At 39.2% G+C, this 19965-nt stretch overlaps 1 protein-coding gene across 1 annotated transcript; it reads left to right on the top strand.

Moving 5' to 3' along the window:
- Nucleotides 1–3147: 3147 nt before the first annotated feature.
- Nucleotides 3148–18136, top strand: capn9 (calpain 9). The gene is made up of 20 exons (XM_038711933.1): nucleotides 3148–3463; nucleotides 4342–4411; nucleotides 4505–4623; nucleotides 5376–5509; nucleotides 9283–9451; nucleotides 9578–9661; nucleotides 10102–10187; nucleotides 10603–10680; nucleotides 12237–12397; nucleotides 12589–12749; nucleotides 12966–13174; nucleotides 13453–13489; nucleotides 13578–13658; nucleotides 14124–14181; nucleotides 15804–15868; nucleotides 16100–16168; nucleotides 16734–16812; nucleotides 17346–17462; nucleotides 17605–17663; nucleotides 17825–18136. Exons 1-20 carry the CDS (start codon nucleotides 3254–3256, stop codon nucleotides 17849–17851), a joined length of 2073 nt encoding a protein of 690 aa, XP_038567861.1. The 5' UTR covers nucleotides 3148–3253; the 3' UTR covers nucleotides 17852–18136.
- Nucleotides 18137–19965: the final 1829 nt, after the last annotated feature.

Below are 19965 nucleotides of genomic sequence, written 5' to 3'. Positions count from 1 at the left end.
ATTGTTAATACAAAAATATTCATTAGTGCGATTTCAAGTTTCCACCTTTCAACTCCTACAGTAAGTGATTTCCTGTAACATGAAAGACAAGATTCTGATTCCTGTACTAATAATGCTATTGGAGAGTCTCGAAATTTACTCTTATACATATCAACGCTGGATAAAGTTGAGTTTGGTGGACGGAAGGATGTTGGAAGATCCACAGACTGATGGATTTTATCTACAAATTATTTAGAGTACTTGGTTTGAAGATGCTGGTGGTTTAAAAACAAATAGCATGCTGTTGGACATCTTGTAAAGACTTCAATTTAAAGGAGACCTATTACACTTCATTTTCAGCCATATGTTGTGGTTCTGTGATTCATACGGTAGCATTGCATGATTCAAAGTTTTAAGATTCTATTTTATACTGGCCCTTCATGTAGGCCCTCATTTCAGCCTTTGTCTGAAACAAACTAGATCCCACCACATTGCATCACACATCTAATCTTATTATTTACTAAGAAACCCACCCTCCTCTTATATTCTGAAGTGTACTAACACGATATAAAGATGGACAGTACCTTGTACAGAGAGAAGGAAGACAACAAATCCACTCGCTGCTGCTGTTAAACTCATAGCTGCTCCTCACGTCTGTTAAATCAGCGGGTAGATCAGATACATGAGAAGTCTTTGAAGACAGTCTGTCTCTGTGCTTGGTACACTTGTATTAAAACAGACACTGAAGTGTTAAAGGCCGCCCTGACTTTCAACACATCACATGTTTTAATCACTTTTTTTCTTAATGCTACACTTCATGTTTCTTTACAGACCCAGTCCACATAGTATGATGATGTCTCTTGTTTAACCCTTCCTTTTCCGTAATGTTGAAAGAGCTAAGCTGTAGGCTACATTCCTATTTATAGTTACTTTTGCCTGAAGCAGCTGAAAACTCTTTGATTTTCTACATCCTTGATTGCTACCTAGCCTCGCATCATATTGGCTCCATCTCGTCATCATCGTCTATTAACTGCATCCACGTTTCCATCACTTGCATATTTTCCTCGCGTCTTAGTCCTTCACCCCTGGGAAGCATGGAGAGGGAGAGGGAGATGCTACTGATGGAGATACCTCAAACAAAAAAACCAAACATCCACAAGTTGTGCCCCATGCAGGGATCAAACAGGCATACCCCCACCTGCAGGTGTTCACTGAGGGCCCTGCAGAGGGCACTGTTCCCATTGCTATTTAGCCTACCATCATTGATGTAAATTGGGTGGACAAAATAATGGAGACACCAGTAAGTATAGGGGTTGCCAAAGTTTTTTTGATTGTGGGCCATATACAGAAAAAAAAATAAGACCTAAAGGCCTAAATGTTTTCACCGTCAGGTAATCCATTATTGCAGGTCAAGTAGGCCTAGTTGTTCCAGATGACTCTATACATACAATGCAATTCCTTACAAAAAAGCTCAGTCAATATTCTAGTTTTATCTATGAAGGTTCCCAGTCATGTAGGTCATAGTTATGCAAGGAAGGTTAAAATCAAGGGCAACTAAGTTTGAGTATCTTCAACCTATTCCAGTTGTGCTTGATTTGAACCTTCCTTGAATATTCTACTTTATTTAAAAAGATTCTTCGTGGGCCAATCTTTTAAAATGGTCACCCCTGGTATTATAATACAATACAATTCTACCACACCACAATCTTCAGCCTCCAAACATGAACATAAAGTTCAATCACTAATTTGATAAATCAGTTTAAACAACAAGTCGACATTATTTCATCACACATGAATTCATCAGTAATTATATATATTGTATATATATATATAGTATATATACATAATATACATTATTCTGAATAATAAATACTTTTATTTTTGGTTATTTAATTATATTTTGATGCTTATACTTTTGTACTTTAACTTGTAACAACAGAGTATTTTGTCACTGTGGTGTTGCTACTTTTAGGAAGTCCATCTGCCATCTACTGCTTCAGGCCGCAGCGCACAATGTGCAGGTGGAGGTGGACAAAAATTGGGTTGAAGATGCTGCTCACCTCCTTCACTAAGAATAAATCTAGATCTAAGGCATTTAAAAATGTTGTGCATAAGGTACAAAAAAAATGCTCACAAACTATAATTTCAACACATAACTGTGTAAACACATACTCATTTTAAACCATGTAAGGAATCCAGTGACTGTACAGCGGGAATGTAGATGTTGTAGCTGGCTGAAAGACTGGCAGGGTGCAGCAGAGACGATGTTGGCACACCCCGAATCTCATTTTGTGTCTCTGCACTGTTAAAAATATCTACTGAAGGTGCAAAATTTGCCAAATGACTTGGCATAGTTGGAAAATGGTTGGCAGAAATGTGATGTTTACATTATTATAGAACTGGCTTCTAACCTGGGGGTCATGAGACTGATGGCCTCTAAAGGTTATTCAAATCAAACAGTCTGATGACGGTCAATTATTTTTTTTAATTGAGCTGTATCAAGAGACTGTCATGATCAGGTCTCTGGGAGACATTAGTTTGGGGGGGCTGGAGCCAATCCCAGCTGAGATCAGGCGCAAGGCGAGGTACACCCTGGACAGGTCGCCAGTGCCTATTGAGTACTTTAAGTATATTATTTTTTGCTAATAGTTGTCTACTTTTACTCAAATTAAATTTTGAATGCATTTCATTTCAAGTTTAAGCAGCGAGCAACAATTTAGTTACAGTAAACGGGCCTGACTCAGTTTAAAAACTGGTTTACAGCAGGTTTAATGCAGGACTTTAGTAGTATTTCTACAGTAGGCTAAGGTATTGCTACTTTTACTAAAGTACAAGATCTGAATACTTCTTCCACCACTGCCCACGTTGTGCAAGAAGCATGGCATGCCATGGATGATACATAGATTGGTGGGGACTGCGGGAGGAAATTGGAGTATCTGGAAAACATGCAAAACCCCCACAACAAGGTTCAAACCCAGAAAGCTTCTTGCTGTGGGGCAACAGTGACTCCTAGATATGGTAAATATATGCTAGAATAAGCATCATGAATGAATCCTTACTGTTTCCTGCAAGCCAATCCCAAAGAGAGAGAGTCATCAGGGGCGAGGTTCACCGCCACGGGAAGACAAACCAGTTTCGGTTTGGAGGGTGTGTACCTTCCACTCTACCGACCTGATGGACTTGTCCCTGCATCAAACACACAGCAGGCGACTTGCTCTATCATACGCCACCTCACTTCTGCTTCTCCACTCACTGACCTTCCTCCCTGGAAAAGATGCCTCTCCAGTCCACTTTGTCCGGTAAGGGCTCCTCCGGATCCTTCCAGGCCGAGAACACACAATCGGGTGGGAAGTCGTTTGAGGAGCTGAGGCAGGAATGTCTGCGCAAGGGCGTCCTGTTTGAGGATCCAGACTTCCCCGCCACCGACTCATCGCTCTTCTTCAGCCAGAAGGTTCCTGTTGAGATTAAATGGAAGAGGCCCAAGGTATGTAGGCTCATGACATTTTAGACTGGAGGTTTTAGGGGGCTTGGTGCGTGTCTAATTGTCTTAAACTAAAGGTCATTCTAAAGGCCATTAGGTCTTCTTAAATTCAGTTTTTTTTGTTGAATGAATGAAGTGTTTGTGTCTGAAGAGAGGTTATGCAGACTGTTTTATGAAAGGTCACTACTAGCTTTAATAATCTAGTTGTTTCTGGTGATAAAACTGGTCATATTTACAAAAACTCTGTGAAGGCTGAGTAAATGGAAACCAATAAATTGCTGCACCAAATCTGTCAGGTGACTGAGTGGTCTTATTGCTTTTAAAACTGAAAAGATAATTTAAGTATTTATCCAGCTGTAGCTGCAAAACCAGTTCTGCAGGAAAACAGTGTAAATAGAGTCAAGTGCAGCGCAGAACACAGACTTTGTTCCCACATGCCTCAGTGTTGTCTGCAGTAAAATGTTTGTGAGCTGCAGCTACATAACCGTGCCCAGAGGTCTAATTCATTTGGTTTTAGTGGATCGGCTTTAGACATTAGTGGAAGCTTTGCGATGATCCTTCTTGTTTTGTTTATAGAATGGTTTCTAACGCCACAGGACACTTTAATTTCCAGCATCTTTTACCTGTTAACACACCTTCAGCAGCACTGCGCTGGCTAGAATAAACTGGGGACAAGTCATCACTCATGTTCGTTACAATAACTACACATTGCTCTCTTGGGCGTTCCTTCAGAGTAAATGCTTCAGCTGCCTGCATGTGCTGTCTGTTTTCTGTGACTGGGATTTCAGGCTGATTGATATGCCTGGAATGTGAACACACCTATCAAAGGCACTGTCTTTGTCTTTTTTAACGAACCAACCTGTTTCTCGACCCTTCCGCAGGAGCTCTGCGCCAACCCAAAGTTCATCGTTGGAGGTGCAGACAGGACAGACATTTGTCAAGGACAGCTCGGTTGGTGCTGAACTTATCTGCACGAGTAATTTTGGTCTTTACTGTGCAAATGTTTCACTCATTTACCCATGATGCACCTGTTTGTCACCACAGGGGACTGTTGGCTCCTTGCAGCTATTGCATCCTTGACTCTCAAAAAAGAAGCCCTGGCACGAGTCGTCCCTCACGACCAAGAATTCGATCACAATTATGCCGGCATCTTTCACTTCCAGGTACACCACCGGCTGATTGGCTGCAGACTGATGAGGCATCTGAGCAGAGATGGTTTATTGGTCGACATTTGTCCCTTTGACTGAGTCTCATGTGCTGATCCTTTTCATAGATTTTAGTCTAATGCAGAATGTAAGGGAATAACTATTTAGCATCTAAGGTAGGCCTATATAGTGTACATTTACATTTAGTGGTAAAAATAATTATTAATTAATTATAATTAAGCTTTAGCATTAAGCATTAGCTCTACCCAGTTATCCTTTGTGAGTGGTCGGCTACCACAGGACGATGTGCACAAATTAAATTAACCCACTCTGGTATTTATCTGGTATTTAACAAACATTATAAAAACAGATGTGGCAAGCCCTTGAAAATATAAATACTGAACTGAGTTTTAGTCTATAGATTAAACATCAAACACTTATATTGTAGGATACTGTAGCTGGGGGATGAAGCAGTAAGTTTCACTTCCTCTAATAGCTGTTAGATTCTGGCTGCAAAAAGTCCAAACTGTTAAATTAAAAATGAAACACTTTTTTGAAACAGTTTTTTGGGAGCATGTTTGCTTGACAGACAGGTGTCTCTGCATATCACATTTAACTCAATAAATTCACAAAACAACAACATATATATACAACAACATATTTTTACCTTTTGTCTCTTTACAGCTTCTGTATTATAAAGATATTAAAAAAGGAGATATAGGCAGAGGATGGAAAGTGTTTTGTGACAATCCTCTCTGTTGCTCTTTTAGTTCTGGCAGCACAACAAATGGCTGGACGTTGTAGTGGACGACAGACTGCCGTCAGTGAGAAATAAACTCATCATGCTTCACTCAGCCTCCAACGACGAGTTCTGGAGCGCCCTGCTGGAGAAAGCCTACGCCAAGTAACAACACTTAATTTTATACCTCCTGAGCCACAAATGATAAACATAAAACACTTTATATCGACTCCTTCCTCTAAAATTACAGTCCCATCACAGTGTACCTCTGTAATTTTATCATATCTGCTTATACTTTGCTAAAATTATAAAGCTCTAGTAGCTGTAGGCTACTGTTTAAACCCACAATTGGGCCTATCAAGTTTTGAAACAAACTAACTAATTACTTTAAAGTTCTTAGTACTTTTATGACAGTGGACCTCAAAATAGGGATCATTCTCTGTGCTTGTTGCTGTTATATGCAGATTGAAAAGGTTCATCCTCTAAGGAGCATAAATGTTCTCAGAACATTTCCTGGCATCGATGGACGACAGTTTAAGTCTGTTGGTTGGTCTATTAGTCCACCACTTTGGTGGTTAGAATGATTAAGATAAGATTTTGTACAGACATTCATGGTCTCTGTGAATATCCGTGGATTTTCTAGTGATAGCGAGTTCGAATCTTTTTACTGACTCAAATCTTCATAACTCGTTCATTAAAATTAACTAATCTTTTTTTGAGTCATTTGATTCATTTGAACTGGATATTGTGTTGTGCTGCAGCCCTCTAGTGGGCGATGTAAAAAAACAGTGCTGTTCACTAACACGGTAGGCTGCCTGGTTTGCTTTATTTGAGTATAATGCACAAATTAACCTCTTGATCATTCTCTATCATTTTTCTATAAAGCCCCATGGAGCCACAACCAAATTCAAACCATGTAAAAACCACAGAAATATGTTGTTAATATTCATTCGCCACTACTCCAGTTAAATCCGTCCATTTTCACAATCTTTCCTGAGTATACAACCAGACCAGCCATATGTAGGCTATGCATATGTAATTACAATCATTATACAGTGGATAGAAAAAGTCTACACACCCCTGTTAAAATGCCAGGTTCTTATGATTTAAAATAATGAGATAAAGATAAATCATGTCAGAACTTTTTCCACCTTTAACGTGAACAATTCAATTGAAAAACAAATCGAAATCTTGGAGGAGGAAAAATGAAAAATGAATGAAAAAAAACCTCAAATATCCTGGTTGCATAAGTGTGCACACCCTTAGACTAATACTTTGTTTAAGCACCTTTTGATTTTATTACAGCAGTCAGTCTTTTTGGGTAGGAGTCTATTAGCATGGCGCATCTTGACGCTGAAAAAGCGCTCCAAATCTGTCAGATTGCGAGGACATCACCTGTGCACAGACCTCTTCAGATCCCACAGATGTTCAATTGGATTCAGGTCTGGGCTCTGGCTGGGCCATTCCAAAACATTAATCTTCTTCTGGTGAAGCCATGCTTTTGTGGATTTGGATGTGTGCTATGTGTCGTTGTCGTGCTGAAAGGTGAACTTCCTCTTCATCTTCAGCTTTCTAACTGACGCCTGGTATTTGGAACTGTTCATAATTCCCTCCACCCTGATGAAGCTGAAGAAAAACAGCCCCAAAGCATGATGCTGCCACTACCATGCTTCACTGTGGGTATGCTGTTCCTCGGGTGATGTGCAGTGTTGTTTTTGCACCAAACATACCTTTTGGAATTATGTCCAAAAAGTTCTACCTTGGTTTCATCGGACCATAACACATTTTCCCACATGCTTTTGGGGGACTTGATGTTTGTTTTAGCAAACTTCAGCCGTGCTTGGATGTTTTTCTTTGTAAGAAAAGGCTTCTGTCTTGCCACCCTACACCATAGCCCATTCATATGAAGAATAAGGGAGATAGTTGTCACATGTACCACACAGCCAGTACCTGCCAGAAATTCCTGCAGTTCCTTTAATGTTGCTGTAGGCCTCTTGGAAGCCTCCCTGACCACTTTTCTTTTCGCCTTTTCATCAATTTTGGAGGGACGTCCAGTTCTTGGTAAAGTCACAGTTGTGCCATATTTTCTCCACTTGATGACGACGGTCTTCACTGTGTTCCATGGTATATCTAATGCTTTGGAATTTCTTTTGTACACGTCTCCTGACTTATGTCTTTTAACAATGAGATCTATCTGATGCTTTGAAAGCTCTCTGCGGACCATGGCTTTTGCTCGGAGATGCAACTAAGAAAATATCAAGAAAATCCTACTAGAACAGCTGAACTTTATTTGTGATTAATCAGAATCATTTTAAAATAAGAACCTGGCATTTTAACAGAGGTGTGTAAACTTTTTCTATCCACTGTAACTCAAAAGGACTCATTCATATAGAAGCCTAACATCCTTATCATAAGCGGAGATAGCGTGAGTGTGGCCACCCCAGGGCCCCGACTGGTAGCGGGCCCCGCATGTGGGCTTTACAGTTTAGCTTCGTTGATGCGGACGAGCAACAACGCTGCATACATGTACAATTCAGCAGCTCTTATCAAATGAAACAGTCTCTTCACTCATGGTTTCAATGGTAAAGCACCACAAGAAAGACAATTACCAAGTGGCCTGCCCCAGATTAATGACTTGTTTTTAATACCGTGTGTTCTTTTTGTGCTTCTACTACATTCTTCAAATCTCTCTGTGGCTTGCTTTCGTACATCGTCTTGACGGGTGTATCTAGCAATTAACACAGGGAGCATTTCAGAATAAGTTGGTTTGGTGATTAGTGCTTGCTTTTGTGCTTCTACTATGATTAAGTAAGCTACGTAGTTAAATTGTTTCTTTTTTGTCGAATTTAACTGTGTTTATTGTTGATAAACAATACTACACTGCACTGCATAATACACTGCAGAGCTTCTGGTGTGAGCACAAACATTTAGTAGAATGGCTGCGATCAGGTCTGGCAGCAGAGAAGCAGACGGACTCAGTGGACTTTTGGAGTGAGTCCGGGGTCATGTAAACTTGGTTTAAATGACTTTGTAGCAGGTGGGCCCCATGATGAAGCTCCGCCCCCACTGTGCTGAGAGTCTAGATCCACCCCCAGTCCCTATCCATGAGTAACATCTATATATTAACATCAGATTTGTGGGGAATATATTAAAGTAACAACACATTATATTAATACAATTTAAAAAATGTAATAATAATCTGGATCAAGCCACCAAGTTCTAAAAAGAACTCCAGCACAGAGAGAGGAACAAAGAAATAAATACATTATATAAACGCAGCAGTTTGGCAGGTCTGGACGCAGAATGGGCCACATCAGGTCCGGATTCTGCAGACAGAGAAACAAACATGAGCACATTGCTCTCAGACACTGCAGGTTGTTCACCAATCAGGAGCCCGTAGATCATCACTTAATTTTCCATTTTGCTCCATCAACTAAAATTTGTTTGTTACTTCAGGTGATGATGATCAAAAACCTGCAAAATTAATAACATTCCCATCAGCCTCTGCTGTACTGAGCTAATGTTAGCATACTAACACATTAAAGTAGAATGGTGAATGGTGAACTTGGTAAATATTATACCTGCTAAACATCAACATGTTAGCATTATCATAGCATGCTAACATTAGCATTTAGCTCAAATACCTGTTGCCTCACATAGCTGAAAGCATGGCCGTAGACTCTTAGTGTGTAGAAGCTGACATTTTGGCCTGAAGGTGGTGCTAGAAAAGTTCAGCAGGTCACCAAAAGGATCACGTTTTATCATGAATATCCAGGAGAAGACCACCATCTTAAAGTTTTTAAAATGTGACAGCTTTACAAATCTATCAATTGTTCTAATGCAAGTACATCTTTAAGTCTAACTTTCCACTTTATCACTTTAGATTCATGTTTTAAACCCATGTTAACCACTGTGACATGTTTTCGTGTTTATTTTAGAATGTATGGCAGCTACGAGTCCCTGAAGGGCGGCAGCACAATGGAGGCCATGGAGGATTTTACCGGCGGTGTGGGGGAATGTTATGAAACCAAGAGCGCTCCAGAAAACCTGTTCAACATCATGAAGAAGGCCCTGGACAGAGGCTCTATGTTGGGATGCTCTATTGATGTAATAGAAAATGTTCTTATTCATAGCATTTCATTGTTGTTACTTCCGCTCCTCATATCAGAAGTTTAGAAAGTTCTTAGCCAAGATCTTTTGTTTTAAACCTCTGTGCATTTTGGTCTTCTCCAGATCACAAGCTCTGCTGAGTCTGAGGCTAAGACGACCACCGGCCTGGTTAAGGGACATGCATACTCCATCACAGGCCTGGACGAGGTAAGACTCAGAACAGAGAGCTCACATCTGGTTTTGTGTAATTCCGTGTAGAATCAGTATGGGTACTGCAATCCTTTTTATAGTTTTACTGCTAACCTCAAATACAGATTTATGAAGTTAATTTCAGTTATTTCTGGCATGAAGAAAACTTTCAGTCACACACAAAAATAAAGTCAGTGTGCTCTTATAAAACATGCTAATGCAAAGATCATTTACCTGCAACCTGCAACTTCTCAAGAAAAAAAGGCCTTTGAAGAAAAAAAAAGAAATACAAATTACACCTAAACTCCATATTGAGAAAGTTTTAAAAAAGCCACAACTGAAAGTAAAAAGTTTTGTAATCTGGAAAAATATTTGTGCCTTATTTGTAATGATAATAATACAGTAATCAACAATCCATAAGCAAAGTCTTACTAACTTTAAACAAATTACATTTTTAGGTGAATTTCAGAGGTAAGATGATTCAGCTGATCCGAATCAGGAACCCTTGGGGTCAGGTCGAGTGGAATGGTCCCTGGAGTGACGAGTAAGCATACACAATACATGGGCTCCTGGGCAATGCATGCATGTAAAAGTCCCCTCATCTGCCCTCTGTAGCTCATTTTCATTTCCTTGTATTCTTTTGTGTCTGTTTCATAGTTGTTTTGCGTCTGTCTTTGTCGTTTTTGAATCATTGTGGTCATTTTACTTATTATTGATGTGCCATTATGTCTATTTGTTGTTGTTTTACGTCTCTCTGTTATTGTTTTGCGTATCTTTGTGGTCATTCTGTTTTTGGTTTTTTGCTGCTTTACATCTCTCTGTTTTCATTCATTCAATTGTTTCATTAAATCTAGAAAACTTTATATAGAAACACACACACACATGCATGGATATTACATATCTCTCAGATTCCTGCATTTTAAGGTTGTAAAATATTAATTGTCTGCTGTCTATTTCAGTTCCAGAGAGTGGACTTATGTTGACAAAGCGGAAAAAACTCGCCTCCAGCAGGATTCAGCAGACGATGGTGAATTCTGGTGAGTCCAGGGCCCTGTTTAAGAAAGCGGGTTTAATGAAAACTCTGAGTAAGTTAAACCCGAGATGAGGGAAGGGAGAGGGAGATCAGATAAACTCTAGGTCCTGTAACCCCGGCAACTTACACTGTGAACCTAACCTGCTCGGGAAGAGGTTTACTTCAACTAACGCTGAGTTTCTCTCTGACTCCTCCCCTCCTGCAGAGCCTGAGGCGTCCTCAATCAGACTGTTGATATCAAAGCACATATTGGAACACAGTTACGTCTTTAGAAACATCGAAATTACAGTTAAATAGGCTATTAGTTTTTTTTTTACCCAAACATGATCTTGAACATGACGCTTTTATGATCAATCTATCATCGCCTCAGCACAGAATAACATCTATAAACTACACTGTCCTTTATAACACAGTGACTCTGTGGACATTAAGGCAAAACACTTACCGTGTGCTACAGTGCTGCAGTAATCACTGTTTAAAGTAATCTGTATAAAACTGATCAATGAACAGTAACCTTTCATATTGTAGTGGCACAGATTGAACATTCCTATTGTAGTTGATCTATCTGGTCCAAACAAAAGATGAACAAACAAATTTAATTGTACACAACTTTGTTTACTACACATTAATGTGTAGTAGATATGCAGGGACGTAGTGAACGAGAAACCACAAGTGGAATAAAACACTGAAAAAAGGCCAGAAATATTACCCTAATGTGCATAAACATTTCATGCCTTTGGCCACATTGAGAAAAAGTATAATGTCCTGGGCCATCAGCCTTTTAATTACAAATACAATACACTCCCAATGGGGACAGTGATGCTGGGACTGAAGGAGTGCTGTCAGGTCAGGTGAATCATGTAGTTGCAAAGTTCAACACAGAGGTGAATTTCATCCTTCTGGCACGAGCCCCATCTGCAAAAGTCTAGACTTTTCCAAACCCCTGTAGAACTCTGACAGTGGGAGCTGCTGAGTATTTTATCACATTCATCTCCAGAATCTCCAACTGCACATCCTTCTGTTGACAACAGGTTAAAGTCCTTCTCGTTGGCAGCAACATCTTGAAAGTGCTGCTCAAACTTTATGATCGGTGATGTGACCGATATGTTGGCATTTGGGAAACTAGAGATTGGTCCCAGCAGAGTCTGGGAAGCGTTCAGCACTGCCATCACTGTTTTGCCTTTCAAAAAGTCGAATCTTCACAACACATGATATTATGTGTGCAAACATTTGAGAACCAGGCTCAACTTTTCCTTGCAAGCTTTTGTTCAACGTGTTCAGATCAGGTTGGTGAGGTCTGCCTCAACAGTCAGAGGTGCTCAATTCAACAAAATTGGCCAATTTTAGACCTGCTCCAGGACTGTTCCACAATTAAGCCAGTGCACAGCTATATATAGATATATATCCCAGAATTATGCATCAATTTACTACATGAAAGCCTGAAACTCTCACTAGTTAAGGACTCCAGTTTGCAGCATGGTACTTATCACATGTGTTGATGTTTATATCCTAATGTTGACAAGCAGTGAGTGATTCCAGTGAGTGTGTTTGTGACTCCAGGATGGAGTTTGAGGACTTCAAGAGGAACTACGACAAGGTGGAGATCTGCAACATGACCGCTGACTCCCTGATTGAAGACACAAAGCACGTATGGGAGACCAACGTGTTTGAAGGAAACTGGATCCGCGGCTCCACCGCTGGAGGCTGCAGGAACTTCATCGGTGAGACCACCAGATTAGAGAATAAACTGAGATTTAAACATTTTTCTTAGAGATTCTTTCCAAAAACGTCACCTACACTTATACTATCCAATACTGGTCTACTGGCAACACCTTAGACAGTAGTAGAGTGATAACTTGTTTCAGTTGATATTCCAAACTGCCTTCTAAAGGTCTGCATCTTTAATCCACAGACACATTTTGGACCAACCCGCAATTCAAGCTGCAGCTAGTGGATACTGATGATGATAACGACAACTTGTGCAGCGTAGTGATCGCTCTGATGCAGAAGAACAGACGAAAGCTGAGGAAAGAAGGCCTGGACATGGAGACCATCGGCTTTGCAGTGTATGAGGTCAGAAGAGTTGGAGTTTCACACTCCTGCTCAAACTGTTTCTTTTAATGGTGTTTAAAGAATAAAGAAATTAGAAATAAGATTTAAAATATACATTACAGTGTTCCCTGACAGTGAGGCAGCATTTCACAAATGCAGAAAAATAAAAAAAACACACAATTGGTGAAACCATCAGGTTTAATAAATGTCCGGTTCTCTCTGTCTCGGGCTGTTCAGGCTCCAGATGACGAGGACCACCAGGGGAAAGATTTCTTCCGCTACCAAGCGTCCAAGGCTCGCAGCAAGACCTACATCAACGTGCGGGAGGTGTCGGAGCGATTCACGCTGCCTCCTGGGAAATACCTGCTGGTCCCAACAACCTTCCAGCCCCACAAAGAGGCCGACTTCCTCATCAGGATCTTCTCTGAGAAGAAGGCGGACGCTCTGTGAGTATTTCGCAGTGAGTGGTTGTGGGTTGAGTTTGGACAAAACTCAGGCAGAAATCAAAATGTCAACGTTTTTTTGCTGAATCGTTCATAAATCTTTTTGTAAGTCAAATACCCAATCAAATTAGCCCCCAAGTAATTTCATCTGTGTGTGTTTAAAGGAAAATTTAAGTGTCCCATGTTGCTGTAAATGCAGCAGCTTCCCTGACTTTTTAGAAAGTATGTGCAAATTATCTGCAATCATATTCTTTATCATGATGTGTGGTTCTAATCCACAGGGAGATGGGGAGCAACGTTGACGCTGACCTCCCAGAGGTACGTAGATCACCCAATAACTGATAATCAATCAATCACCCACTCCTTTCTGCTTGTCTGCTTGTACTGATGCTGTTGTTTCCACCAGCCGCCCATGCCCAGCCCTCCAGAGGAGGAAACAAAAGAGGAGAAGGGCCTGAGGAGGCTGTTTGACCAGCTGGCGGGTCCGGTAAGAAAGCAACAGCTTCACTTTCATCCCTCCACATTTACTTTAACTTTCTTCACAATTACCCCACACAGACACAGACCTGAAATAATTATAATTCTGCTTCTTGTTTGTTGGGTTTGTAAATAAACTGTTTTTTATATGCTAACAATGTCAGGGACTTTAGTCTTTCAGTTTTTTGTGGAGTTATTCTGCCTCCCAAGTGGCCAGAAACTGTTAATGCAGCTTTAATGTAATATCATGATGGGACTCAACAGTCAACATCATTCTTTCACCAGAAGAATGTGAATTTAAATTTACACTCTCAACTTAACTTGGTATCAATATTTCACTTTGAAATTAGGGTTATTATTATAAAAACCTCATATTGGTAGACGTAACAGTTCTGAATTTTATTAACATATTGTATATACAAAAAAAGGTTTCTTTTCAGCAAAGTTTTGTTTTCATACCCTGGTGTGTCTCCAGGACCAGGCTATCTCCGTCAATGAGCTTCAGCAGATGCTGAATGGCGTTCTGAGCAGACGTAAGTGAATTATGTATGTTTTAATGTCTCAGTTATTCACTTTAGTTTAATTTAGTTTTTCCCTTTTTGATTTAATTTTACTAAAGCCAACATTTTTAACGTCTTTTTACAGATACTATAATACTTGCTTTGACATGCTGTATGGAGTTCCACAAGGGTCCATTTCTGGTTCTCTTCTGTAAAAAGTTTCCTATTTGCTCTGTCATATCTGTTATCATAAGTACACAGATGATATGGAAGTCTATATTTACTCCTAATTACATGAGCATTTTATATTTACTGTGAAACTGCCTGAAAGACATCAGTCTCAAGACGTCATGAAATGCCCTTCAGTTTAATTGAGAAAATAATGAAATTCTAGTGTTAGGTGCAAAGGGTCATTGTCTGTTTATGAGATTGTGCTTTACAATTAAGCTTGAACTTGTTAACCTGTTATTTTCAAGTTCAGAGACCACAAACCGCATTTACAGGAGTCAGTACTCCCAGCATAGATACTGTTTGGTCTCATAACACCTGTAAAAAGTCATATTTTCATAAACAAACCAGATGTATCACATTAATTAGTAAACTTTAGAGGTGCTGGTTGACAGATTAAAGTTACTTTTGGACACAACTAGGCTAACTATTTCCTCCTGTTTCCATTATTTATACTATGGGTCAAGCTAACTTGCTGCTGGCCGGGACCTTAAATTTAACATATCTCTTATCTAACTACACGCCACAAATATTTAAACATTCCTTTACATGCAAATGTAAAGGAATATTACACAGTAGTGATGGTGCCCCCTTAAATGAGAAACACCTTCTGAAAGCTTTCAACTCGGTTTTCTCTGAACAAATAGCACCCTCTTTTTATTCTATACTGTAAAACAGTGTTTCCCAACCTCAGGGTCACAACTTCTTCCATAATAAGAAATTCTAAATCAACATTCTTCTTTTCATTCTGTTAAACTCTTTAAAACTTTCAGATATCAATTAGGCTAAACTTATATTTTTGGTATTAAACTATTTGTAGAATGAGATTCCTGTGTAGGCTACAGAGGATTGTTTCAGGTTCTGTTGCCCCACAAAAAGGGAGACAGCACCTGTATTAACGGGGTTGTCTCGCAGCAACCTAATAGCATTTACATTGCATAACATTTACATTTAGTCCAAAGTGACTTACATTTGAGAAACAACAAAAAGCATCAATACATTAAGATAACAGCACCATAAATTACATTTATGTAACCACACTGACAAAAATCTGTTTTGGCTGTGACATTTGACCTTTATACAGTCTACAGTTGCAGCCCTCTAAAGTTTTTTTACTCATTACTTTTAAGGCTATTCATGGCTTGGCTCCTGATTATATTTTAGATATTTTAACTCCTTATGAGCCCTCCCGCGGTCTAAGATCTTCTGGCAAGGGCCATCCTGTCTGTTCCTGGAGCCAGACTAAGAACTAAAGGTGACCGAGCATTTGCTTTGGTTGGTTGATTAGGGGTCACTGCATCTTCTTTACATTCCTTCAATGTTTTATCAAATTTGTGATGCACTGCAAAAAACAACCTAAATATCTTGAGTTGTCATGCAGTCTTATAGAATTATTTTGTCTTCTGTTGTGTCTATTTTGTCTTCAGGAAAAGAGATCAAATTTGAAGGCCTGAGTCTCGGCACCTGCCACAGTATTATCAACCTGATGGACGTATCCTTGCACATTACTGACTGACTCATTTCAGACTTGTGATTTCAGGCTTTAAAAGTAAACCTCCCTTGACTCGTACAGTGTCTGCAGCAGTTGTTATCTGTTAACTGTGTTAATCCTGTAAAATAAGATTTTTAAACAACACAGTTTAGATTAGAAGGAAGAGAAGGTATGATTTGAAGAAATGCATAAGATGAATGCCACAGTGCTTTCTCCTTGACAGTAAACCAGGTGGACAACACAGGCAAGATGGAGTTCCAAGAGTTTAAGGTCTTCTGGGAAAAGATGAAGAAGTGGATTGTACGTGTTGATTAATCTGGTAAAACTGTGAATCAGTGATGAAAGAAGTGTGATCTTTTACATTAGTAAAAGTACTTATACCACAGTGCAAAAAGACTGCATTCAGTTTTACTTAAGACAATTACAGAATGCATTATATTATTGGATGTTGAGTATTGATTGTCCATCACCGGCGGTATGTTGAAGTGTCCTTTGTCCTTGGGCAGGAAACTGAACTCGGAATTGCCCCCGATTGTTGTTCCATCAGCGTATGAATGTGTGTAAAGTAAAGGCGATGTAGTGTAAAAAAAGCACTTTGAGTGGTCACAAAGATTAGAAAGGCTATGCAAATATAAATGCTCTGAACAGTTTTTGCCTCTAAAACGTTATGGAGTAGAAGTATAAAGTATTGAGGGATGATTGAGTCAAGTAAATTACAAGTACCTCTAAATTTTACTATAGCATGTAGTAGTAAATGTACTTAGTTACGTTCCATTAACTGCTGTAAATCAGCTCTGGCAGTGGAAGTTTTGGGAGTGTGATTCTTTGTGTTTCAGACTGTAAAGGTGATCTTGTGTTGTTGCAGATGCTTTTCTTGACCTTTGACACGGACCGCTCAGGGAAGATGTCGTCCTACGAGCTTCGCAGTGCTCTCAAAGCTGCGGGTGAGAGTCGACTGAAGGCTGTTCAAACTCTGTGAAGAACTGTTTGCAGACTTTATTTTCTCTAATATTTTCATTTCATGTCATTCATTAGAAATTTCTTGGTAGACATTTTTAGACATGTAGACATGATTTTCAAGTTTTAATGCATTCACACACAGCACATGTCTTCTTCAGATATGAAGATGGTAATACACTGACATTTATTTAACATATTATATGTAGTTTTCACAATGCAATATTTTTCATTTGACAAAAATGTTGAACTTACTAGGCCCACTTACTAGCTTTTTCTGCAGCTTTCTAAAAACATCACACAGTTAAATGAAAGTTTTGTTTGCAAGGTCAAGACTGAACTTTCTTGAATAGAATGAAAAATAGCTTATACCCAATATTGTACATTACATACACTGTATAAGCTGTATTAGTGATAGTAAAAGTGATAAAGTATAAAAATAGTTTAATGATTATTTTTTATAATTAAATCTCACATATTTGGGTTTGAAGGCTAACAGTGTTGCTTTGTTCCCATGAAGGCATGCAGCTGAACAACCAGCTCCTGCAGCTGATTGGCTTGAGGTTTGCTGACGACAAATACGAAATCGACTTTGACGACTACCTCACCTGCATCGTCCGGCTGGAGAACATGTTCCGTACGTAAAAAAGGACGATATAATGAATAATCCCCTAGATTTAAATAAATGCCTGAAAATGATCATAGGAGAGATTTATTGGTGTTAAATCAAGAAAGTTACTTACCAATCTGTGCTGACCCGACCTCTTTATCTTAACCAGGAGCTTTCCAGGCTATGGATAGGGGAGGGAGGGGACGTGTGAACATGAACCTCACGCAGGTAAAACCGCATCCTTTAATACCGCACCTAATTTTGTTTCTGATCACAAGCTTTATATTACTTATTTTTTTGTCTTAATAGCTGAATTTAGCTTGTGATGTTCTGGCACTTGATTTAATTGCAGTTATTTTTACGTTAACTACACTTCTCTTAACTCACAGTTCCTGATGCTGACAATGAATGTCTGAGAAGAAGCTGAAAGCAAACAGAAGCCAAGAGAAGAACAAAACACAACGGACTGTCTTGGGGTGCAGTGTGTTGAATACTCTGGCTACAACAGATGCATACAAACATTTTCTTTTTCTCAAAATCTGTTTTTGAGCAAATAATGTCACATACTATCTGCAGTATAGTGTTAAAATATGGGATAAGAAGTTTAAGTTTGTTGACTTCATATTGTTTTATTTTCTTTGCTCTCTGCATGAATGAATATATACATTTTGAATAAAACATCTGGCTTTTTTAATGTGAAAGATCCCTGAGTTGAACAGGATATCAGTAACCTTTTGTAATTAATCAAGATATACAGTATATTAGCAAAACAGAATAGGCTGTAGTTGGACTGAATTAACAGTTTTTTCTCAATAACTTGTTACGGTTTGGGTAAAGCGGACCCAGTGCAGACACATAGCGTAGATGTAGTAAAAGTTTATTAAAAGTTTATTTAACAAAGGAGCGATTATAGAAGCTGTAGTGCATGGTGTGGGCAGGGGTCAGGCAAGTTGTAGTGGTAAGTCCAGTTCCGAGAAACAGGTTGGCTAGTTAATCCACAACGCGTGATTGCTGGTGCAAGCTCCAAGAGTCAGATGGTATAGAAGTAGGTATAGAGTCGCTGGAAGTCCGGAGTATTTAAATCATCTGATAATTGGATGACTAGGAACCAGTGTGCAGCTTCGCCAGATGTCTGTTGACACGCCTCCAGTGCACTCCCCCAGACACACACATACACAAACAGACAAGAGGGAAGGAGGAGACAGACCGCAGCACTGTCTGTGACACAAGTGCAACAATTAAGGAGTTCCACAGTGAAACACATTAAACCTTAGAGCAAGTGCAGTTAATGAGTGACCAAAAAAAACTCTTCTCTAAAAAATGAATGAATTGTTGATTTAATCATAAATGTTTTGCATGGAAATGGTGGAAGTAATGCATTTTAATTACAGAAATACTGTCATTAAAAATATTAGCAGCAAAGGAGCAACCTAGTTAAATTGAAGGGTTAACACATTGTTGGTTCTGATTTCTGATCTTTTCATGGCAGTTGTTGGTAATAAGACATATGTAAAATAATACTTAATATTAAAATTAAATATTTATTTTTTTATGCAAAAGTGTGATGACAATGAAATAGGAAATACAATACAATACACACAACAACTGCAGTATCTGTTATATACTGAGATGTAGTGTCTTTGATGAGGGGTTAGGAGACTTGGTATCATGCATCATGGACATAGCCATTTAAAAGGTACAAAGTAGGTCACATTACAACAGGATGTAAAGTGAAATTGAGTTTGTAACTCTCTTCTGCTACGTAGCAGACATGCAGTAATACAAAGCAATCATAAATGAATGGTAGACTAAATAAACTATAATCACTGGAGCAGTGCTGAGGATGAGAGTGAAGAGTCTGACAGCTTGTGGGAAGAAGCTGCTCTGCAATGTTGTGGTGTGGCAGCAGAAATTTCTACATCTCTTCCCAGAAGGCAGCAGGGTGAACAGGCTGTGGCTGGGTGGGTACTGTCCTTTAGGATCCTTTGGGCTCTGCACCTCACCGCACCGATATCACTGGTCAGAATCAGAATCAGAAAGAGCTTTACTGCAAAGTAGTACTTTACACATATGAGCTATTTGTATGGCGATAAGGTCTTGCACGTAGACAAACGTACAGTTGACATAAATAAATGTAGAAATATATCATATGAGATAAACAAATGCAAGTTTTATAAGAATAATAAAAGAATAGAGAAAATAATACAACTATTTGAAGAGAAAGAACAACATGGCAGATATTTACATGTGCCATATTCTGGGTTTGTGTTGTGCAGACATATTGCAACGGAGGGAGGATATAGTGTCCATCCATCCATCATCAACTGCTTATCCTGCGTACAAGATTGCGGGAGTATATAGTGTACATAAATATTTATTTGACAAAATATAAAAATATAGAACAACAATTAACTAATATATACCAAATGCCAGGTTTGCGCATGATATGAAATGAAATAATATTTGCATGTGCAGAGACATTTGTATTATTTGAAAGGGGGTTGTCAGTGGGGGACCCGGGACATCTTAA

Source organism: Micropterus salmoides, unplaced genomic scaffold (genome assembly GCF_014851395.1).
Source record: "Micropterus salmoides isolate LMB-PRFRI ecotype aquatic unplaced genomic scaffold, ASM1485139v1 Ms_hic_scaffold_1, whole genome shotgun sequence".
In the NCBI taxonomy this organism is placed as follows: Eukaryota; Metazoa; Chordata; class Actinopteri; order Centrarchiformes; family Centrarchidae; genus Micropterus; species Micropterus salmoides.
Note: the sequence above shows the minus strand (reverse complement) of the source record. Positions and strands in the feature narration are given on the sequence as shown.